This window comes from Mercenaria mercenaria, chromosome 18 (genome assembly GCF_021730395.1).
Source record: "Mercenaria mercenaria strain notata chromosome 18, MADL_Memer_1, whole genome shotgun sequence".
In the NCBI taxonomy this organism is placed as follows: Eukaryota; Metazoa; Mollusca; class Bivalvia; order Venerida; family Veneridae; genus Mercenaria; species Mercenaria mercenaria.
The window spans coordinates 2,850,787-2,876,600 of NC_069378.1; the positions used below are offsets into that span (position 1 = coordinate 2,850,787).

The 25,814-nt window shown below is 35.4% G+C and overlaps 1 protein-coding gene across 1 annotated transcript; it reads right to left on the minus strand.

Moving 5' to 3' along the window:
• Positions 1-1,372: 1,372 nt before the first annotated feature.
• LOC123538634 (uncharacterized) lies at positions 1,373-24,089 on the minus strand. The gene is made up of 2 exons (XM_045322863.2): positions 23,940-24,089; positions 1,373-4,390 (listed from the first exon to the last, which is right to left on the minus strand). Exons 1-2 carry the CDS (start codon positions 24,052-24,054, stop codon positions 3,864-3,866), a joined length of 642 nt encoding a protein of 213 aa, XP_045178798.2. The 5' UTR covers positions 24,055-24,089; the 3' UTR covers positions 1,373-3,863.
• Between the last annotated feature and the right edge of the window lie 1,725 nt (positions 24,090-25,814).

Here is a 25,814-nt window from a genome sequence, read left to right on the forward strand (position 1 = left end):
TGAATCTATTGCACTTTTATATTCCTTCCTTATGTTCTTTCTTTCCTTCCTGAGAAAATCCAGTCTGCCTTTCACTTGATGTCTTTCCCTGCTTTATTATCAAGTTCTTTCAACTGTACTCTAATGTCCCTTCCTTGCTTCATAATTAAATTCAGTCCTGTGCACTTAACTATTCTTTTCTCCTTGCCTTGACAGCATTTTCCTGCAACATATCTCATACTGAAATTTAATAAACTGGTGTAAGTAAAATCATGGCAACATGAAATGTACATTACTTTTGTAATTCAGCAAATATGCAAGTAACACAGAAAAATATATACCTTTCAAACAATTCTTTTTCCAAACTTTTCAAAATATCGCGAGAGTGTAACTTCCGAAAACTGTGTATGAACTTTCAACTGTTCATACAAGTGTGGTTCCAGATTTAATAATTATTCCACTTCAGATAATAGTCTCTTTTCATAATAATATTATGGACATCTCGAAAAACTCATGTTTTCCACCTTTTCTATCATATATACATCTACATATACAGAAGTATACTTTTACCACTTCTTATAAAGTGTGACTATAGAAAGTGTTAAAAAGTGTCAATTGCATGAATATGACATATTTTCGCACTAACATATTTCATATTAAATTTATCTATTCAAATCTTTTCTCTGCTTTTAATGTAACCATGCTCTACATTAATATTTTCATTCAGATATGTTATATTATATATTATTTGTACGAACATATCAGGGCAACCAATCAGGAATGGGATGGGCAGGGTAATGGGATAGGATGAATGGGAAGGATCTGAAATAGACGGGACAGAGATTCCCACCCCCACAAAAAGTATCAATTCAAATAATTAAAACTTTTATGGGTTATTACATGCATAACATTTAGATAATATTATCCTTTCTTCACTCTGAGAAAATCCAATCTGTCCACTGAATTTAAATAGAATCCAAGTCCACTGTGCTTTAATGATTCTTCCTTGTAGCTCCATAAAATTGAATCTATTGCACTTTTATATTCCTTCTTTATGTTCTTTCTTTCCTCCAGTCGCTCCAAAAAACGCCACAATCTAGCGGACATAAAGACACCTGATTGTCCTCGAAGGTAGCGTTAGCAGGTCTTAATCAATAGTAAAGGAATCTGTCAAGGCTTTGCACCTGTAGCAAAAAGCGACTCTGCCAATCTTTTAAAGCAACATCTTCTCCCCAGTAGTCTCCAGTCCATTGCACTTTGATGTCCCTTCCTTGCATTTCATAATAAAATTCCATTTACTGCACTTTGATGTTCCTTTTCTTGATTCATAATTAAATCCAGTCCACTGCATTTTAATATTCCTTTCTTCCTTCTTAAAAAAAATCTCGTCCTCTGCTTCAGAATAAAATCTTGTCCACTGTTCTTTGATGTCCCTTTCCTGCTTCATAACAGAATTCAGTTAACTGCATTATGATGCTCTTTCTTGCAGCCTGCAATGGTCACAATAAATTATTACATTAAATACTACAAACAAGAACATGCACAAATTTTTTTTTTTTTTTTTTTTTTTTTTTTTTTTTTTTTTTTTGTATTTTTTGTATTTTTTGTAAAAACAACAAACACACAACACACACTACCATACAAAACAAGCACACATGACTTTTCACACATTCTTCTTTTCACTCCTGGAAAAAAACCAGTACCGTGCAAAGAAGATAGTTACCATAAATACTAATTTTGCAGGGTCCTGGAAATTGCTGGGTCCTGGGAAAATCCAGTACTGCATGCAATGTTTGCCATTATTAACAAAGCCTCCTTGGCTAATTTAGTATTGTCTTTTAAGTATTTATAGTACACATACTGTTACTGGTAACATATAACACAAGCTTTCAAACTCCACATACACAAACAACATACACATACAACAACAACAATCACACCACACACACTACCAACAAAACAAGCACACACGACTTTTCACACATTCTTCTTGTCACTCCTGGAAAAAAACCAGTACCGTGCATAGAAGATAGTTACCATAAATACTAATTTTGCAGGGTCCTGGAAATTGCTGGGTCCTGGGAAAATCCAGTACTGCATGCAATGTTTGCCATTATTAACAAAGCCTCCTTGGCTAATTTAGTATTGTCTTTTAAGTATTTATAGTACACATACTGTTACTGGTAACATATAACACAAGCTTTCAAACTCCACATACACAAACAACATACACATACAACAACAACAATCACACCACACACACTACCAACAAAACAAGCACACACGACTTTTCACACATTCTTCTTGTCACTCCTGGAAAAAAACCAGTACCGTGCATAGAAGATAGTTACCATAAATACTAATTTTGCAGGGTCCTGGAAATTGCTGGGTCCTGGGAAAATCCAGTACTGCATGCAATTTTTGCCATTATTAACAAAGCCTCCTTGGCTAATTTAGTATTGTCTTTTAAGTATTTATAGTACACATACTGTTACTGGTAACATATAACACAAGCTTTCAAACTTCACATACACAAACAACATACACATACAACAACAACAATCACACCACTTAACTAAGAAATGGTTTCAAAGAACTGGCAAGAAATCTGACTGTTTGGTATACATTTAACACCTTGAATAAATGTAGTTTGGACATGATTTATAGATAGATATGATAATGGCTGATGATAATGAATGATGATAAAATAGATGATGAGGAGGAGGAGGAGAAGAAGAAGGAAGTGGAGGAGGATGATGATGATAATGACTGATGATGGTGATGATGATGACTTAAAATGATGATGAATTATGTTTGTAATGAATAATGATAATGGATGAATGATGAGTAATGATAAATGATAAGAATGATGATAAAGATGACTGAATACATGATAATAATTAAATGGACAGATGAAGATAAATGGATTTGATAATGACTAATGATTTATGGAGATGAGTGATAAGCAGTGATGCCAATTCTGTTTCCTTGGAAAATCCACATACACTGGTGGGTTTGCCCAACTCCCCTCCTAAGACCCTGACAACTATCAGCAAACTTTTAGTTTTTTAAAATAAACTGAGAAATGGTCATGATTACAAAACATGTTATATTGAGATTTATTTTTATTATTATTTGGTTATCAGTCATGTTCTGCAAGAGCTGAGCAGGCTAAGGTGTTGGTCTATAGGCATGTTTCTTTGTCATGGCCACAGATTCACTTCCCGTCAATCTAATTTCTCTCTTAAGAGAAAAAAGATAGCCCCCAACAGCAAGGAAACAGCAGCCATGACGAGAAAAGTGCAAACGTCCCATCACATAAGCCTACTCGACCAATGCAGAACATAAGAGTACATCTTTGATCATGTTCTAAATCTTGATGCTGACAAATGGCATGGGGCGGAGGAGGGGAGGGGGGATTGGGACTAACCAACAAGTGTCTGTAGAAAAATCAAGTACTGATGACTAAACAGATGATGATGATAAATAGAGAAGATGATGATGAATAGAGATGATGGTGATGAATAGATGATGACAACGATGAATAGATGATGACTAGATAATTATGATGATAGACAGATGATGATGAATAGAGATGATGATGATGATGATGATGAATGGATGAGGATGAATGGATGATGATAATGATGAACAGATGATGATGCTGGATAGATGATGATAATGAGTAGAAGATGATAAATGGATGATGATGATGAAGATTGGATGATGATGATGATGATGATGATGAATGGACGATGATGATGAATGGATGATGATGATGATATGTGGATGATGAAGTAGCTTAATGTTAAAGTATACTAAACACCCTTATTTCTGTCATGTTCTCCTCAACCACAAGAAGGGAGGAGGTGTGAGGCCATTGGCTATAAATCATAGGACTTAACCCCCCAAATAACTTGCATTGGCACATGAGGTCGACGGGGCCTAGTTGACCTGCGTGGGACAAAAACCTCTACATCTAACTCTGGCCTACCCTCAGGATTAACCTCTAATCCCTGAACCACCCCTCCCAGAGACTCCCTGTCTCTGGTGTTCCCTGGGAATACCTGGGATACCTGTGGCACAAAAGGAGCGGGCACCTCTACCTCTGGGACAAAAAGAGGTGGGAGAGGCACCTCTACCTCAGGTACAAAAGGGAAAGGATCCACCTGGGGTACAGGACCCACCTCATGCTCCACAGGATGGCCACCCTGAGGAGCCCCTTCCCCAATACCTTCAACGTCAGCGGCGGGCGTATCCTCTGGGATTACCGCAACATCTACAACAGGACGGACGGGGTCCTGGCTAGCGAAGGGAGTCACCTCAGTAGACAGCTCCTCCGACACAGCCAAAGCAACGACCTCATCACTACCGGGAGGCAGTGCCCTCATAGCCTCGGTCACCTCAGTACCTGAAAGTAGAAAAAATATGTAATAAGAAAAAAGCAGCCTTGATTTTGTACACAATGCTCTAGTCATAAATTTAACCCTGAAACTTATAAAACTGTTGTAACAAGACTTTCAAATCCATCATCTCTTAAATATCACATAATGATGAGCCTTCGTGCACAAAGTTTTAATACCAGCACCCCATTAACTAAAATAAGAAAATCATTGTGATAATTATCAGCAAAAGCAGCAAACTTTTCAGCAACAAAAAACAACTAGAGCTATCACTAAAGGTGATGAATGTACCCCCCACATGCACTGACACAGTACATTGCAATTTGATGCACACAAGATTGCATAATTATGTTGACTGTATGTATATAGACTGTATGTATACAGTTTAGTAACAAAAAACAAAGTCCCATAACTATGCAGAATATTTATCTAAAAGAACATAACATGCACCATGCACAACTAGGGTTGGCACTGATTACTTGTGTGAAGTTTCATTAAATTGTGTGCAAGGGTTCAGAAGATTAGTCGCACACAAGACTGCATATGCAGACTGTATGTACATAGTATGTTAACAAGAAACAAAGTCCCATAACTCTGCAATTTTTGTCGTTGAAAGAACCTAACATGCCCCATGCACAACTACTGTTGTTACTGATCACTTGTGTGAAGTTTCATTAAATTGTGTCAAGGGGATGAGGAGAGATGGTGCGCACAAGATTGTGTCTATGTATATAGTTTAGTAACAAAAAACAAAGTCCCGTAACTCTGCAATTTTTTTTTCTCAAAGAACCTAACATGCCCCATGCACAACTACTGTTGTTACTGATCACTTGTGTGAAGTTTCATTAAATTGTGTCAAGGGGATGAGGAGAGATGGTGCGCACAAGATTGTGTCTATGTATATAGTATAGTAACAAAAAACAAAGTCCCATAACTCTGCAATTTTTTTTTCTGAAAGAACCTAACATGCCCCATGCACAACTACTGATGTTACTGATCACTTGTGTGAAGTTTCATTAAACTGTGTCAAGTGGATGAGGAGAGATGGTGTGCACAAAATTGTGTCTATGTATATAGTATAGTAACAAAAAACAAAGTCCCATAACTCTGCAAGATTTTTTTCTGAAAGAACCTAACATGCCCCATGCACAACTACTGTTGTTACTGATCACTTGTGTGAAGTTTCATTAAATTCTGTCAAGGGGATGAGGAGATATGGTGCGCACAAGATTGTGTCTACGGACAGACAGACAGACGGACGGACGGACAGACAGACAACCTGAAACCAGTATACCCCCCCTTAAAACTTTGTTGTCGGGGGGTACAACAACATCACCTTAAATAATATACACTGTCAAGTAAACAATTCCACATTTTTACTATCTTGGCACATTGTTCATACTAAACAGGTAATACCTGGTTATTGATATGGAATACAATGCCATTAAAATCACTAGCAGCAACAATACCATCACCAATTCTACATTTTAATCTTCCTAAGAATATTCTCACTTTCAAATTGATAGCACCTTGTAAATTATCAGATAGCACCTTGTATTTTTTTTTATCAGAAATTTTGTTTAAGTATCATCATCAGCATCACCTCCGAAAGTTAGCAGCAGTTAACTGCAACATCATTATCAGCAGCAGCATTAAAATTTCTGAGAATAATCTTTATACTAAATTGACAATCATTGTGCGAAGTAAATTATTTAGCATTGTGACTTTGTTTCCATCATGAACATCTGATGATCATTTTCACCTTTTCAGACCGGTGACAGTAACAGTTGAATAATTAAGAATTCGAAGCAGCAGTCATCATTTACATCATCAGTATCAGCAGCAACAGTGATAACACAAGCTTAAACAGTTCCAATGTCTGCATCATCATCATCTACAGTAGCAGTAGTAGTCACAAGAGCTGTCACAGGAGGCAGCATGCTCGACTATTTTGATGCTTGACAGTGAAACTGGGCACACTTGAGGAAACTGGAGCCCGTCACTCCAATGTGGAGTGAGTCCTCGGTCATAAATGTGACACATCTTCTCAATATGGTTAACATTTGTGTCAAATTATTTTAAAATCCCTTGATAAATGGCACAGTTATGGACCAGACAAGAAACACCTTTGACTTCTAAGTGTGACCTTGACCTTGGAGTTAGGGGTCTGTGTCTTGCACATGACACCTCATCTCAATATAGGGAACATTTATGCTTAGTAATTTCAAAATCCCTTCATCAATGGCAGAGTTATGGACCGGACAAGAAACAGACCATGTTAACCTTCATTCTCATCCATCAGATGTTCGTCAAAATCCCGAGACGTTCATCTGGGAAACCACGGTAGACCTCTGGTATGCGAGAATGGTTAACCTTTGACTTGTAAGTGTGACCTTCACCTTGCAGCTAGGGGTCTGTGTCTTGCTCATGACACGTCGTCTTATTATGGTGAACATTTATACCAAGTAATTTCAAAATTCCTTCATCAATGGCAGAGTTATGGAATGGACAAGAAACAGAGCAGCAATCACAACAACAATCACACTAATTCCACATTATAGATTTTCAAGCAACAGTTTCAATGTCGAACTGATATTGCAATGTATACAAAGTTACAGTTATCATCATCAGCAGCAGCAATGGCAGTCATGAAAACAAGCATAAAACCCACATTGTGAACCTTCAATCAGGATTATCTAGATCAGATTCATTTGCCAATACAATGTTATAGTCATCATCATCCAACACCAGTCACAACAGCAATCATCACAAGAGCAGTCCATAAGACAGCCAATGCTCGACTATTCATATTATTGTCCGAGAAGCAGGAAAATGGTACCCTAAATGTTAAAATATTTATAGAGTTTCAATCCAGTATCTGCATTAGATTTCGAGATAGTAACTTGCATGCAAAACTTTAACCAGACGTTTTATGTTTGAATGGGGACATAATTTGACCAAAATGCATGTCAGAGTTATGAGACATGATGCAATCAACTAGTTTTATAATCCCAAAGGCATATGTGAAGTTTCAATTTAATATCTGCATTTGTTCTGCAGATAGTAACTTGCAAAAGGGGGCATTATTTGCCCAAAATACATGTCAGAGTTATGGAACTTGACCCAGTGAAGATGGTGATTGATCTAGAAAAATAAAAAGTTTCAAATGTATATGCCTTTTAGTAATAGCTGTATGAACTTGCACATAAAACTTTAACCAGGATTTTCTAAGTCCAAAAGGGGGCATAATTTGGCCAAAATGCCGGATAGAGTTATGGGACTTGATGCTATCAACTGGTTTTATAACCCCAAAGACACATGTGAAGTTTCAAATCAATATCTGCATTAGTTTTGGAGATAGTAACTTGCATGTAAAATTTTAACCAGGATTTTTTAAGTCCAAAAGGGGGCATAATTTGCTCAAAATTCATGTTAGAATTATGGAACTTGCCCAAAATACTTTTCATTTGGGACTTGACCCAGTGAGGTAGGTTACTGACCTAGAAAAAGAAAAAAAATAAGTTTCAAAGCTTTATGCCTTTATATGATAGCTGTATGTACTTTCATGCAAAACTTTAACCAAGGTGTGATGCCGACACTGACGCCAGGGTGAGTAGAATAGCTAGACTATTCTTCGAATTGTCGAGCTAAAAATTCCACATCAACCTGTTCAATATTAAATTAAACAAGAGCACCGCCTTGCGGGGTCTGACGCTCATCTGATTTTTTTGTATAATAGAAAAATTGTCTTACCCATGATTTTCTAAGTCCAAAAAGGGCCATAATTTTTGCAAAAAGCAGGACAGAGTTATGTTTCTTAATGTACAGAGCTTATGATGGTGAACAACAGTTGAAAGTTTCAAAGCAATAGCTTTGAAAGTTTAGGAGGAAAGTTAACCTAAACATAAAACTTAAGTTTTAAACCAATAAATCTGATATTTTCTAACTCCAAAAGGGGACATAATTCTTGCAAAAAGCAAGACAGAGTTATGTTTCTTGCTGTACAGGGTCAGCTTATGATGGTGAACCAGTGTTGCAAGTTTTAAAGCAATAGCTTTGAAAGTTTATGAGAAAAGCTGACCTAAACATAAAACTTAACCAAGAAATCCGATTTTCTAAGTCCAAAAGGGGCCATAACTCTTGCAAAAAGCAGGACAGAGTTAAGTTTCATGCTGTACAGGGTCAGCTTATGATGATGAACAACTGTTTTAAGTTTCAAAGCAATAGCTTTGATAGTTTAGGAGAAAAGTTGACCTAAACATAAAACTTAACCAAGAAATCTGATATTTTCTAAGTCCAAAAGGGCCATAATTCTTGCAAAAAACAGGATGGAGTTATGTTTCTTGCTGTACAGGGCAGCTATTGATGGTGAATAAGTGTTGCAAATTTCAAAGCAATACCTTTGATAGTTTAGGAGAAAAGCTGACCTAAACATAAAACTTAACCAGGCAACGCCGACACCTACACCGACGCCGATCAAGTGATGGCAATAACTATAGTAATCACAAACAAGAGCTGTCCATAAGACAGCCAAGCTCGACTATTCGAAATATTGTCCCAGAAGCAGGATATTACCAAAAAAGGTTAAATATCAAAAGAGTTTTAAGTTCAAAAGGGGACATAATTTGACTAAAATGCATATCAGAGTTATGGGAGTTATGGGAGTTGCTGATATCAACTAGTTTTATAACCCCGAAGGCACATGATTGTGAAGTTTCAATTCAATATCTGCATTAGTTCTGGAGATAGTAACTTGCATGTAAAACTTTAACCAGAATTTTCTAAGTCCAAAAGGGGGCATACTTTGCTCAAAATACATGTCAGAGTTATGGGACTTGACCAAGTGAGGTTGGTAATTGACCTAGAAAAGAAACAAGAGGGCCATGATGGCCCTGCATCGCTCACCTGAGTACCATTGCTCAAAATGATATGATCAAGTTTTGACATTGAGCACATAGGCATACACATTAAATATCATCAGGATAAACATTTTGTTTGTAACAGTCCCTTTTGACCTAGTCAGGGCCAATTTCCATACCAAGTTTGAGGGTCCTAGGCTCAAATGCTGCATTTTTGTACTAACATGACTATTCCTTACCCTGGAAGACTTAAATAACATTTAAAACCAATCTCATTAGATGCTGCTGAGATATATTTGTTTACATAAAATAAAGGGAGGTAATTTGTCATAAATTCAGTCAAAAGTTATGTCCGAGTCCATACGATGGCACAAATGACATTTCAAATCAGTATCTTCATTGGTTACTGAGATACACCCATTTTAATTTGAAACAAAGGGAGGTAATTTGACATAAAATCAGTCCATAGCTATCTACCATGATTGCCTAAGTCCAACTAAAGACAATAATGAAATTTCAAATGAGTTCTATAAAAATTTACCGAGATAAATCCATTTTTATTAAAATCAGGGGAGGTAATCATGCATTGGTATATGCATGTAGAAGATACAGAGTACAAGCCTATATAACAATATATTAGTAAAGTATTCATATCGATAATTGTTCAATCAAGAGTTATCTAATATGACTATTTCTTACCATGGAAGACATAAATAACGTTTCAAACCAATCTCATTAGAAGCTGCTAAGGTGTATTCATTTAGATAAAAATAAAGGGAGGTAATTTGCCATAAATTCAGTCAATATGTATCTTCACTGATTGTCCAAGTCCATCTGCTGACATAAATGAAATTTCAGATCAGTATCTTCATTAGTTACGGAGATATACCCATTTTAATTTGAAATAAAGGGAGGTAATTTGACATAAAATCAGTCCATAGTTACCTACCCTGATTGTCTCAGTCCAACTAATGACAATAATGAAATTTCAAATAAGTCCTATAAGTATTTACTGATATAAATCCATTTTTATTACAATCAGGGGAGGTAATCAGATATAAAATAACTCTGAAACCTAAGATTGGATCTGACAGATTCGTCATGGAATCCAAAATTTATTGTTGTTGAAGATGTTTTGCAAGTTTGTATCCATAAATGAAGTCTCTATATGGCTGCAAAGGCCAAAATAGCAAATTTTGGACTTTTAAGGGGCCATAACTGTGGAGCCCATGATGAAATCTGGCCAGTTCAAGAAAGGAACCAATATCTTATGTTGACACAAGTTTTGTGCAAGTTTGATTAAATTCAAATCATAAATGAAGCTGCTATTGTGCAGACAAGGTCAAAATAGATAATTCTGGCCCTATCAGGGGCCATAACTCTGGAACCTATTAAGGAATCTGGCAGGTTCAAGAAAGGAACTGAGATCTTGTGGTGATACAAGTTGTGTGCAAGTTTGGTTAAAATAAAATCAAAAATGAAGCTGCTATTGTGCAGACAAGGTCAAAATAGCTAATTCTGGCCCTTTCAGGGGCCATAACTCTGGAACCCATAAGGGAATCTGGCCAGTTCAAGAAAGAAACCAAGATCTTATGGTGATACAAGTTGTGTGCAAGTTTGGTAAAAATCAAATCATAAATAAAGCTGCTGTTGTGCAGACAAGGTCAAAATAGCTAATTTTGGCCCTTTCAGGGGCCATAACTCTGGAACCCATAATGGGATCTGACCAGTTCAAGAAAGGAACCAAGATCTTATGGTGATACAAGTTGTGTGCAAGTTTGCTTAAAATAAAATCATAAATGAAATCACTATCGTGCAGACAAGAAATTGTTGATGGACGCACACACGCACAGACGACGGACGAAGGGTGATCACAAAAGCTCACCTTGTCACTGTGTGACAGGTGAGCTAAAAATAAGTTTCAAAGCTATATGCCTTTAAATGATAGCTGTATGTACTTGCATGCAAAAACTTAACCAAGGTGTGATGCCGATGCCAACGCCAGGGTGAGTAGAATAGCTAGACTATTCTTCGAATAGTCGAGCTAAAAATCTACATTATAAGTTTTGAAAAGCACAAAACTGAAATGGCAATACAAAGCTATTGGTTATCATTATCATCAGCATCAGCAACAGCAGTATAGTCATGACAACAAGCATATTAAATTCCACATTTTGATTCTGCAAAATGCCATTTTCAATAATGAATTTAACTTTCAAGTCATCATCATTAGCAGCAGCAACAACAGAAGCTATCGCTACAAGTCATAAAACAAGAGCTGTTGGAAGACAGCAACGCTCAATTATTCAACAGCCTTGTTAATTGAATGAAGACAAAAGTCTAACAAGAGTGCCAGAATGTCACAATATACGCCCGTCACAGCAAATTCTTTACACTAGTACCTGTATTTGCAAATGGAATTTTAATTTTGTGGTAGTTATTATTGTAATTCTTTTGTTTTTCTAAATCCACATAGGAACTCCTTACCAGGTAGAGATTTCTTAAAATACACCTAAAATTTGAAAGAAGCATCTATGTTGTACCACAGAAAAGTGATCTTGGTTTTTTCCTACGGTCATTTATAAAAAAGTTACAGTATAGGTTATTTATAGTAACATCTAAGGGAAGTTAATCTTAAAAAAAAAAAAAAAAAAAAAAAAAAAAAAAAAAAAAAAAAAAAAAATCCAAAAAGAATTTGTAAGTCCACATAAAAATCCTTACCCTGTAGAGATAGGTCAAAATACACAGAAAAGTGGTCTCGATTTTTCCCTACGACTAGTAGTGAAAAAGTTGCAATATAAGCTATTTATAGCAACAACAAAGGGATGTAATTCTAAAGAAGGGACATGTGCATGACACTTCGTCTCATGATGGTGTACAATTGTACCAAGTTACATCAAAATCCCTCCATGCATGAAGAAGAAATGCTTCGGACAAAGTCATTCTTGTATTTGACCTTTGGCCTCTAAGTGTGACCTTGACCTTAGACCTAGGGACCTGGTTCTTGCACAAGACACTCCATCTCGTTGTGGTGAACATTTGTGCCAAGTTATATCAAAATCCCTCCATGCATGAAGAAGAAATGCTCCGGACAAAGTTTTCATTCTTGTATCCTTTGACCTCTAAGTGTGACCTTGACCTTAGACCTAGGGACCTGGTTCTTGCGCATGACACTCTGTCTCATAATGGTGAACAATTGTGCCAAGTTTCATCAAAATCCCTCCATGCATGAAGAAGATATGCTCCGGACAAAGTCATTCTTGAATTTGACCTTTGACCTCAAAGTGTGACCTTGACCTTAGACCTAGGGACCTGGTTCTTGTGCAAGACACTCTGTCTCATGATGGTGAACAACTGTGCCAAGTTTCATCAAAATCCCTCCATGCATGAAGAAGATATGCTCCTGACAAAGTCTGTGGATGCCGCCCGCCCGCCCGCCAGGGTCGTTCCCATAATATGTCCCATTTTTCAAATGGGCATATAAAAAGGTGTAAACATATGGCATGACAATGCAGTTAAACTGTCTGTAAAATTTTTTACAATTTAGTTTTTTAGTCATAACTGGTGTTGTCACAGTACAGAAAGGATAAAGTTAAAACTTACACAAGTTACAAAGTTATCAAACCACATACTTAAAGTTATTTTCAGATGTTAACAGACATTATCAGAGGCACTAAGAAATTTAGCTGGCAAAAATAGTTACGTGAATGGTGTGTCATTACAGTACAGAAGAGATTGAAACAAGTGGCAGAAGTTACAAGTTATACAAGTTACTGACAAAAAGTTTAACCTTTGAGCCCAATATGTGACCTATAGACCAGGTTCATGTGCTTTACACATCTCATCTATCTACCTACAAACCAAGTTTGAAGTCGATACCTCCATGTTTATTGATTTATGCTCCAGACACAAAATATGTTGGCTAATTTTAACTTTCAGCACTGTTTGTGACCTTGACCTTTGCCCTACAGATGGTTTAAGCACTCTACACAGCTTCTTATTGCCATGTACCCTTGTCCCAAATTTGAAGTCAATAACTTGAATTTAGTTATGCTCAGGACACAAATTATGATGGACAAAAAGTCTCACAGATTAACATGCAATCACATATCTCCTTTTTTCAAAACAGATAAATAATAAAATAGAAAAGAAAAAACAATAGTAAATTTTCCCCTTCATGACCATGGTTTTTATAGAATACCTAGTGGTACGGTGTAACATGTACAGAGGCATTTTCTTTCTGATCTGGTGCCAGTGTTTTGGGTAAAGACGTTACGACTGTTAATACTGAAATATTGGCACAGATGAATTTTGAATTTTGAAAGAGAGTTACCCAGAGATTATTTATGTAAAGTTTCATCAAAATCCATTCAGTGGTTTTGGAGGAGATATTGTTTAAAGAAATTGTTGATGAAAGTGACAATGCCCTCTGGAGTTAATGGGTTGTTTTTTTTACAAATCTGAAAAATTTGAACATTATTAGTAGAAGGTCACACAAGAACCATTTGTGTAAAGTTATTTTAAAACTGGCTAGCAGTTTCACACAAGAAAGTTTCCACAATATACATTCTAGGGAAAAGTGACAACGCCCTCTGGTGATAAAAGTGGTTATATGGTATCTATTAAATACAAGGAAATCATGTCATTTATGGTGCAATTTGCAAAAAAAATTTTAACAACCTGGGAGGGGTCAGGAGACAATCCTTCAATATTTATCCCCTCATCGCTGCAGCCACTCCAATACCAGAGGCCTCTCAACGCCAAATTAAACTAGAATGTGTCTGTAGCACACAGGTACATTCCACTGGTAAATTTGTCACATATAAGGGGCAATAATCCAAATTAGTCTTAATAAGGTATAGCCTCAACAAACATTTTATGAAAAAAATTTGAAGTATTCTAGGCCATAAATATACTTTTCGAGCTATGAGCATCACAAACAAATAATCCACTATTGTGGCTATTTCAAGGGCCATAACACTGTAATAAGCACTAAGATTCTCAAGAAGAATGCCAAATGTGCAAGGTCACATGATAAAGACTCGAGCAAGGTTTCATAAATTTACATCAAATACTTTTTTGAGCTAGGCACATAGATCTAATTAATGTACAAATGATTAAAATTCTGGTACCAGAAGTTCTAAAACGAACTGTAATCACAATAAATACATGCTACGCAAACCTCGTCTACAATATATCATAATACTTATATTTAGTTGCATTAGTTTTTTCCCCTTAATGCATCATCTTCTTCAAACTTTCACTAAATTGAGTATGTATTTCATTGAAAATCGGATGAAAAACATTAAGTTTAAAGTTAGAACAAGATGCTGTCCAATTTTCTAAGTGCTGGACTCTGAATTAGAGCTTTGCCAGTAAAACTTAAAGGGGCATAATAGTCAAAAGCTTTGAAAGTAACAGACCTATTGGACCCTATATAAAACTTTAGCCAAATATTCTAAGTTAAAAAGGGGCATGACTCAAGTCAAATTAAATCAGAGTTATGGGGATTATTTCCCCAGGTGTAGACTTTGATAGTAAATATCTGTTTTAAGTTTCAAGTCAAAAGATTTAATTGTAACAGAGATATTAAACTGTCAAAAACTTCAAAAGTCAAAAGAATGCAACATTGTTATATATATTACATATTTTCTAGCAGCATTTTCAAATTAAAGCATAATCATTCAATTACACACATGCTGTATGCCAATATTATTACCTTTTTTCATGAGTTCACTTTGCAGTGCATCTGCAGGTCAAATGTTTTCAATATGAATTATTTTTAATGCAAAATGGCTTAAATACATTCATATTTCATATTAACGTTTTTATTAGTCATTCGAGAACCAAATCAAGGCAAGTGAAGAAATAGTATATTTCTTCACTGACTTCCCTCGCTCCTGAGTTTTAACAGAAACCAAAACATATTTAAATTATATTTTAGCTCGCCGCCTCAATTTTTTCTGGAAAATAAGAGCTGTCGGACGACAACACGCCAAAATTTCTAAGTTAAAAAGGGGCATAATTCTGTCAAAATTCAAAGCAGAGTTATGGGGATTGTTTCTCCTGGTGTAGACTTTGATAGTAAATAAGTATTTTAAGTTTCAAGTCAATAGCTTTGATAGTAACAGAGATATTTGACTATCAAAAACTTTAACCAACAGTGACGCTGACGCCGGGGCGAGTGCAGTAGCTCTATATTTTCTTCGAAAAGTCGAGCTAAAAATGGTAAGGTGCTGTTTTAATAAAGTTTAGGTATCAGACGAGCTGAAATAACTTTGAAATGATATATAAATAGTAACACTGAACAAGCATAGGGCTGATCCAGGTTTTTTATAAATGGGGCTCCTCAAACTGCAAAAAAGTATATAGAATAACTTTGGGTAAATTCGACAGTTGTGTGTATTTGACATCTTGAATTAATACCTGCATGGAGAAACCCATAATGTCCTTAAATAATTTTTCTTAGGTAATTCATAAGACCTCATATTTATGTTTGACATGAGAACATCTTGATCACACTGGCAATCTCTCCTTTTCGGATACGCTCATCTGACATTCAAATTCATTTTGAACGAAAACTGCACTTACACTTTTACAGTTTTCTATAAGAATGGTCAGTTAAGCTAAGGGATATAAGACTATTCTTACAATTGCATTTTGATTTCAATTAACCAAAATATAAGGCTTAAAAAAAAAATTCTTTGTTTCCGGTAGCATGCTCAAAAAAATCGGTAGGTCGGAAATTTTTTTTTTTTGGAATTTTTTGTTTTTTATTAAGGGAGACTTTTCGGAAATTATTTTTGTGTCAAAAAATGAATTTAATTAAGGGGGTAATGCCTTCAGAGCATCAGTAAGTTTATTTCTAACATCACTGGACATGTTTAAAGCATAAAATGAACAGTTTTGCAACTTTTTGTTAAAAACTTGAAAAAAATATTCGCCAAGGCCATAAAAACACCTTAGGGTCGGGCCAAAAATTTAGGGTAGGTCGGGATACTGGAAACAAACAATTTTTTTTTACGCCTAAACAGAACTATATTTGATGTTGATATTTAGAAACAACTAATATTCCATGGCTTACAAGCATGACCTTGGCCTAAGGGGTGACGAATTTGCACTACACTATTCAAAATTGTTCGATTATAAAATCTTCTTTTAAATGATATTTACGGCATACAAATGGTTTAAGCGTGTTTTTACCATTTCCAGTGAGTCACTGATTTGTGCATTGAAAAGCACCTGTGCATTTATATTGGGACATAGTTTATACACCTGGGGCCAATATGGATTTATGACAGTTAATTATCAACCGCAAAATATATTGAACAGCATACAATAAGAACATATATTATCGTTATTTAAAACTACTGCAGACGAGTACTCCACATGTTTCCGTAACAAAAACGCCTACTTTCAGGTTAAAATGTCAAGACAAATTTGTGCGAAATGTGGCAGAGCTACGCTCCGTACAATCTTGCATAATCTTCGTTCCGATGTTTGAAAACGGTACCATATCAAAAAAAGAAGGCAGCGAATAAATAAAAAAAAGTACATCATTATGAGTATATATTAAATTGTTTCCCGAAACAATAAGCCAGTGTTTGTATAATCTGCTGAACAAATATAAAATCAATTTTTGTTCTACTTTTTATAGCTGGAGTTACGAAATCTGAAAAAGTAGAGCAATATACCCGTCAGCATAAAACCAGGTGTTATGTCTGTTGCAACATTTGCTGCTTTTAATGTAGATATACAAAAAATAATAAATGTTCAACTTTAATATTTTTTAAAACCCCATTAGGGTGACGAATTTGCCCAAAAGATGTCGATACTTACACTACAACAACAATAAAATTAAAATTCATCATACTAATGATGTAGATGCAAACAGTGCACTGCATGGGCAGCATTTTATACTGAAGATCCATGCAGAATTTTAAGGGTCTATTTTCGTTTTCATGAATGCTTCAGCGTTTTTATGCTTATGGTGTCGAATATACCCGAAGTTACTCTAGTTTCACAAAAGATTTTATTTCATTTTCAGTTTTTTTTTCATTTCCCACCATTTTAGGTCCACTTTTCAACATTTTGAGAATACGGTAAGCAAATTTCTTAGTCTTGAATTTACCGGACAAACCTGCAAACCTACTAGAGGGAGTAACAATGAAACATTGCTGTTACTGTCAGTCTCAGTTTCAATTTCTGCAGGGCCTACAGTCCTGGGTCTCTTCGGCTTATAGGGGCGTATGAATGGGAGCGGAGGCAAGGGGGCATCTGCCCCCAATCCTTCCCAAAATTCGAGTAGCAGACATTAAAACAAGAGGGTCATGATGATTCTGGATCACTCACCTGAGTAATATCAGCTACATGTTTTAAATGTCAAACTGATGCTAAAATATTAAGAAAGTTAGGTTACAGTCATGGTCAATGAAATTCAGTTTTACTATGGATGTGCAAAACTGTGTATGTCATCCAAATTTTCAAGGCTGTATCTTAAAAAACAAGAAAGTAGGTCAGCAGGTCAAGGTCACAGTCAAAAGACATATTACTTGGGGTCATCAGGTAATTATAATTAAACAGTCTTAAAAATAGGATCAGATAATTTTTTAAGTATTTTTTCTTTAGTATAACTCATATACTAAATATAATAACTAAGTGACCCCGTGGCGGGGCCTCCTGTAACCCCAGGGGCATAATTTGAACAAATGTAGTACAGGAGTACTAGGCAATATCAAAAGCCTAGGTCTTGTGGTTTCAGACAAGATTTTTTAAGTTTTTTCCTATTTATAAGTCTATGTAAAACTTGGGACCCCCAGGCAGGGCCTCTCTTCTTCCCAGGGATACAATTTGAACAATTCTGGTTGAGGATCGTAAGACAATGCTGTGACAAATCAAATATCAAAGGCCTATGACTTGATGTTTCAGAGAAGAAGATTTATAAACTTTTTTTTCCTATACAAGTCTATGTAAAACTTGGGACACCCGGGGCTGGGCCTTATTTGAATTTAGGGGTAATTTGAACAATATTGGTAAAGGACCACTAGATGATGAAAAATACTAAATTTCAAAGCCTTAGGCCATGTGGTTTTGTACAAGAAGATTTTCAAAGTTTTCACTATATACATGTAAGTCTATATAAACAATGTGACCCCCAGGGCTGGGCCATATTTGACCCTAGAGGGATAATTTGAACAAACTTGGTGGAGGACCACTGGATGATGCTACATACCAGCTATCAAAGCCCTGGGGTTTTGGATTTTTAAGATTTTTAAAATTTTGACCCCATATGACGCATTTCGAACTTGGCCTAGAAATCAAGATAATTTTACATTCTGACCAAGTTTCATGAAGATAAGGCTATAAATGTGGCCTCTAGGTTGTTAACAAGCTTTTCCTTTCATTTGACCTGATGACCTCGTTTTTTACCAGACATGACCTAGTTTCGATCCAGGCCTAGAGATTATCAAGATAATCATTCTGTGCAAGTTTGTATCAAATCAAAGCATAAATGAAACCTTTATATGGCTGAAAGGCAAAACAGAAAATTTTGCCACTTTGTCTACAGGCAATATCTATCTGCATATACCGCTGCAATAAAATATTAGTGGAACAGCCGAATCCATATCATGTTGATGGGTGAATATTTTAAACACTTAGACAAGATAACACATACTGACAGACAAGATAACACATACTGACAGACTTAGACAAGATAACACATACTGACAGACTTAGACAAGATAACACATACTGACAGACTTTCCTGTTTCAGAAGTCGCAATTCAGTTGGTAAGTACAAACAAGAATGGGTCTATGTGGTTGGATCTTGGTATAGCAAATTTGAAAAAAAATGTCCAAAAAGTTTTCTTCGGGTAGGCTGCATCCAGTGGCTGACGGGTATAGGCCAGATCGTGTTTGTATACAGATCCGTTGTATTTTCTATTTATAGAACTGATTTATAAGACAGCGATCAGGTGGGCAGAGTGACTGTTGTCAAATGTCCATGTTTTTTTGTAAACAGTGATGTTTTTCTAATGGCCTAAACTTTCTTAAAACATAAATCATATCAATAATTTTTTTTATCAATGCAAAGGTTATAAAACATGGGATTTATTAATTACTTTTAACTATTATTTCAAAATAAAATGGATGAATTATGAACACTTAAAGTGTTTTTCTAAAAGTTTTGAAAATCACTACACCACTATCAAATTTATATGTCATTTAAAACGGTTATTCATTTAAAAAAGATATTTGAATAAAAAAATATGAAAATTGTAAGTATTTCAAAACTTTTTGAAATTTTAGAATCCATAGATGAGGGAAAAAGTTATTAAGAAGTAAAATTCCTATCCCATATACAAACAATGTAAAAACATTAAATTTTGTTTTGCCTACCACCAGATAAACAGGTGTTAATGCGTGACATCACAACGATCTCTCCTATAGAAGACCCATGTTTTATCTTTATATTGGTTGGTCACTGCTTATTATCGCTAAATTTTAGAAAAGGGGTCTGCATCAATGTTATGTTCCGAGCTCCAGATAAGGTTTTGTGCAATTTGTAACGGTACTACCAGATTTTCTGTGAAATTCGTAACCGTTACTACCTGATATTTTTTTCTAATTAGTAACGGTACTACCTGATATTTTGTGAAATTAGTATGGTAGTACCAGATAACAGACAAAAATAAGCCTAAGTCATGAGGTATGATCTTACACATTCAATACTAATACTTTTCAAATCTTCAGTAAAATACGTAATAAATATATATGGTTTAGTTGTGATTATCCAGTACACAAATTAGAACTGTGGGAAAAGACCTAGTCCATGGAGTTTAATCCTGATAACTGCGAAGTGATTAGAATTTCAAAACAAGAGCACCGCCTTGCGGGTGCTGACGCTCATCTGATTTTTTTTGTGTATTAGAAATATTGTCCTACCCATGATTTTCTAAGTCTAAAAAGGGCCATCATTCTTGCAAAAAGCAGAATAAAGTTATGTTTCTTGATGTACAGTGTCCACTTATGATGGTGAAAAACTATTGCAAGTTTTAAAGCAATAGCTTTGATAGTTTATGAGAAAAGTTGACTTAAACATAATACTCAACCAAGAAAATGATTTTCTAAGTCTAAAAGGGGCAATAATTATTGCAAAAAGCAGGATGGAGTTATGTTGCTTGCTGTACAGGGTCAGCTTATGATGGTGAACAAGTGTTGCAAGTTTCAAAGCAATAGCTTAGATAGTTTAAGAGAAAAAGTTGACCTAAACATAAAACTTAACCAAGAAATCTGATATTTTCTAAGTCCAAAAGGGGCCATAAATCTTGCAAAAAGCAGGATGGAGTTATGGTTCTTGCTGTACAGGGTCATCTTATGATGGTGAACAAGTGTTGCAAGTTTTAAAGCAATAGCTTTGATAGTTTAGGATAAAAGCTGACCTAAACATAAAACTTAACCAAGAAAACTGATTTTCTAAGTCCAAAAGGGGCAATAAATCTTGCAAAAAGCAAGATGGAGTTATGTTTCTTGATGTACAGGGTCTGCTTATGATGGTGAACAAGTATTCCAAGTTTCAAAGCAATAGCTTTGATAGTTTAGGAGAAAAGTTGACCTAAACATAAAACTTAACCAAGAAATCTGATATTTTCTAAGTACAAAAGGGGCCATAAATCTTGCAAAAAGCAAGATGGAGTTATGTTTCTTGCTATACAGGGTCAGCTTATGATGGTGAACAAGTATTCCAAGTTTCAAAGCAATAGCTTTGATAGTTTAGGAGAAAAGCTGACCTAAACATAAAACTTAACCAGGCAACGCCGACGCCGACAACCGCTCAAGTGATGACAATAACTCATCATTTTTTTTCAAAAAATCAGATGAGCTAAAAAAGAAAAACCACCACTTTTCCCTATAAGTTACATAACCATGAATTAAAAACTACCAAAAATGCTAAGTACTTAGGTGTAACCATCAGTGAGGACTTTAGTTGGAAATCACACTTACAAAATGTATCAAACAAGGCAAACAATACCCTAAAATACATAAAAAGAAATGTTCAGACAAAAAATATCAAAATTAAAGAAACTGCGTATAAAATATATGTTCGTCCCCCAACTGGAATATTGCTCAACTGTTTGGCATCCATGGCAACAAAATCAAACATATGAAATTGAAAGAGTGCAGAGGGCTGCAGCTAGATACGTTCTCAACAACTATGACTTTTTATCAAGTGTCACTGAAATGTTATCTGTACTAAAATGGCAAACTTTAGAAACAAGGAGAAATTTCACATCCCAAATTATGTTGTATAAAATCTATCAGTCAATTGTCTGTGTAGATCACAAGTACCTAATAGAATCTAGGAACCTTAACTTTCATGTTCCTTTCTCTCGTACACAGTATCACATGAATTCATTTTTTCATAGAACAATAATAAATATTTGTGGCCTAAATGCGAAACTAGTCTATGTGTATATAGAAACAGAAGCAGATAGACTAGTTTCGCGTTGAGGCCACTCTGGAACATCCTACCATATAATGTAAAATCCAGTGCTACCTAAATAGTTCAGAGTAGCCTGGAATTACTGATGTTCTAACCTAAAAATGAATGTTTTTATCATCTTTTAACCACTAACTTGTATTATCATAGTAGTAATATTGCACACTAATTTTTGTGTATCCAATAGCGTTCCTATCACAAAATGTCCCAACAGTCCACTCCAGTCATAGTCAGTTTTGACTGTTGGAGTACCATGTAGAACGTAGACGTATGTACCTATTATATTAATCTCAGATACAGTATCGCTCACAACCAGTAGGTAGCCGAATACAGTGAACTTGCTAATTCGAACCAGTCTGTAATTGACACTCAATTCCAATATTTTAAGCAGCCGTCGCGCATACGTCAGAAAAACCGTAAGCTATGTTTTGATTTATATCTAATAACATTAAACTAATAATTAATTGCTGGTAAATGTTCAAGTCATTCTTACATAATACATATTTGCAACATTGTCAATGCTATTATTTTTTTCTTATGTGGAAATTTGACGAATGTAAACAAAAATGTCAGATACAAAGAGCGCTTGCTTCTACAGCTTTTAATGAATGAAACGGAAGGAGATTTAAAAGAAGGAAATTTTATGCTCTTTCCATCATATACCCACATTAAAAAACAATTGACCATTGAGATGCTAAAGAAGAAATATAGATGGCATACAATTGTGCCTATTTCCGAATCACACATTTTCAGTTCTGTTCTGCTGCACTTTTAAAGATTGCAGAAAAAATATCGTCAATGTGTCCAAAATAATAATTTATGTTATTGTTTTTACCCATGGCCAGATGTAAAGAAAAAGGCGGCAGTATTAATATACATGTGACTATTTAAATCACATAAAGACAAGACCGCCCAATGACTGTTTTTAAACAAGAATATTTCAATAATGCCAAAGAAGGATGTCATGCCTATCGTTTTATCATTTAATTGGCCTTAAATGCGATTATTTCTATTCCTGACATAAAATATTCAGTTTTTCGATCAAATGGTAGTTTTAGTTGTTGTGGATAGTAGTAAGAAAACCATTTCAGTCATTTGTGGTGATTGGGAATAGGTGAGTATGACCCATTACGCACAGAAACCCAGTCTGATCATTACAGAAATCTGTTACAAACAATGTTTTGTTTCGAATTTCTTTTCACATTATTTTAATGTGACAATATTGTCCAGCATTTTAAAATGAGATTTATATTTAAAAATAAACTTGCACGAAGTAAAACATAAAAAAATTAAAAAACTGGTTCGAAAGGGCAAGTTCTGTAACCATGCAAGTCACACCACAGGAATCCGTCACTGCTATGATAGAGGGTAAAAATTTTTGAAATGTTTTTAAGGTTAGCAGTATATCCAAACAACAGATTTTTTAGTAAATGAACAGCACCATGACAAACAACATTATTGTCCAATACATTTTTTACTGTTGCTGTCCCACAAGTTGATACTTAAACTTAGACTTAATTATTTGTCCCCCTTTAAATAAGAATGCCATTTGTAAATAAAAATGTAACAACATTGTCAAAAACGATGTTTACCTAGTTGTGAGTAAAGTTTAATACTCGCTACATGTTTGCAAATGCATCAAAACGAAGACTGTAATCACTTTTAATAAATGGTGATTTTTTAAAGCGCTGAACTGTCCAGAAGTGTGGCCCCTTCATGCATCCATTTCCCGAATCAATACATATATCAGCAAATTGACAAGGGTTTTGTAGAATAATATAAATGTTTTAACGCAATAATTTTCATGTAAAACAATGCTGTTCTTCTATGATGTTGATGACTTCGAGACTTTTTCTCCAAAATGGACCTAACTTAAATGAAATTCATGAAAAAAAATACAAAAAAAACCCCATATAGTCTCTATATATGGTTTATATGTATTTTTTTTCTTGAATTTCATTTAAAAACATTTCAAAGAAATTTTACCCCTCTATCATAGCACGTGACGTTTCCCTGTGGTGCGAGTATGAGTCCCAGCACAACTTTCTTAACTTGAGCACATGCATGAACATTCAAATATTTCCAAACAGTCAGTAAACATATATTTAACTCTATATAACTGAATTCATAAAAAAGATAAAGAAATCCACGAAGATTGACTGAAAATGAAATACTGAAAATCGAAAATGTACTTACAAGTCCCACCCTCGCCCTGCGACTGGCCAAGCCGCAGGGCAAAAGACCTCAACCTCTGGAACAGGGAAGAACAAAAACGGTGAACAGAAATCCAGCAACTGCTAAGACAAGCCATCTTGATAACTTTGTTAGTCAATGTGTAATACTTGGCAAGTGCTATATTTCTGAAGGTCAAAATTTGAATTTCCGTATATATAGTAGGTCAAATCAAGCGGACGATTTCATTGGATAATGGACAGTAGTTGCAATAAGGGTTTATTTACAATTGTATGCAGTTTGCAGGTCATTTTTCAATAATTGCATATCACTGTATTGATCGAATCTCAAACAATGTTGCATTTCTTTCTTCTTGTTTTGACTTCTTGTCGATGTTTACGTTTCATTTCAGTCTTTTTTCATATTTCAAATCTGCCCCCTACCCTTTCTTTCATAAATGGTATCTTCCAATCGCTCGTGCGTCAACGGAAAATAACGGTTAGTAACATCGGGTATTTCCGTGCCCAAAAATAGAAAGGGGCCGGATGTCCTCCCGCGGTAAAAATTATGAAGTTCTACAGGACAAATGGTGCGCTTTAAAGCAAAGCCATGAATGTCAATCCGCCTGTCAAGACAAAAAAAAAAATCATCGCGGTTAAACACATAAGCATATTAGCATTTTTTTCGACTCTTAAAAGATTTTTTAAGCCGTAAAGAATATAGCATTTTTTTGAAGATACCCAAAAAATATCTTTTTGTTGCTGTTGTTGTTGTCGAACGATCTGGAGACATGCCGCTTTAAATAGTTTAAATATGAAGCTGATTCATCTATTTACACAAAGCATGCAGCGGTTTTAACATACCAACCTACCCTAGAATCTTTTCAAACTATAGGAATTAAGAATATATATACACAAAATGTATATGTTTGTCCATGTAAAGTATGGGCGAGTAAGTCAGTGTGACTGTTCCGGCTGTCACAGCCTGCATGAGGCACGTACCGAGTAAAAAAAAACTTCATGATAGGCCAAAATAGTGAAATAGTATCAGTTCGAACATAACCAGTCACCTTTTGATATTTTCGCACAATGCAGCTGCTCTATGTACTCACTACTGGCAGAAGTCTTTGGCCTGCTGAAAGGACGATAAAACCTCAGCAAGATCTCGTGGCACAGACGCAGCTCTGTGTGTTTTGTGTGGATTCAGCAAGAGCTCGTGGCATAGATACAGCTGTGTGTGTTTGGCGGGGATTCATCAAGATCTCGTGGCATAGACACAGCTGTATGTGTTTGGCGGGGATTCAGCAAGATCTCGTGGCATAGACACAGCTTTGTGTGTTTGACGGGTATCAGCAAGAATGCTGCTACTAAAGTAGGGGGACGGGCATTTGAGACGGTCAGTGAGGATGTTAATACTAAACTCTGTGTAATCACACTGTTTTACTGGAATAACAGTATAACACATTGCACATGCTGTAATACTTATTGCACAGGCTGTAATACTTATTGTTTTTAAACAATGGAAGAAGATATTTTTTCGAGCTCATCATACATAATCTAAATAAAAAGCGCTGTATATTATTATATATATGAAATATCTCAGATCCACATTATAAGAATAAAATTCTTACCTTTACTTTTCAGTCATTTTTAGAGCACATGTAACAAGAAACAGAGATTTCCCGTGATACCCGTGATATCCATGCAAAAGAGATACCCTTCAATGCATATTGAACAAGCAGCTGGGAAAGGGGAAATAAACAAGTTTGCTGCATTACATTTCAAATTTAATTATCTCCCATTTCACCAGTACAAACCACCACCGCTGCTGCACATATAATAAGGGTTCAGTGGGCCTGCACTTACTCACTGCAGTTTTCTTTCTGTTCTAGCTCGCTAG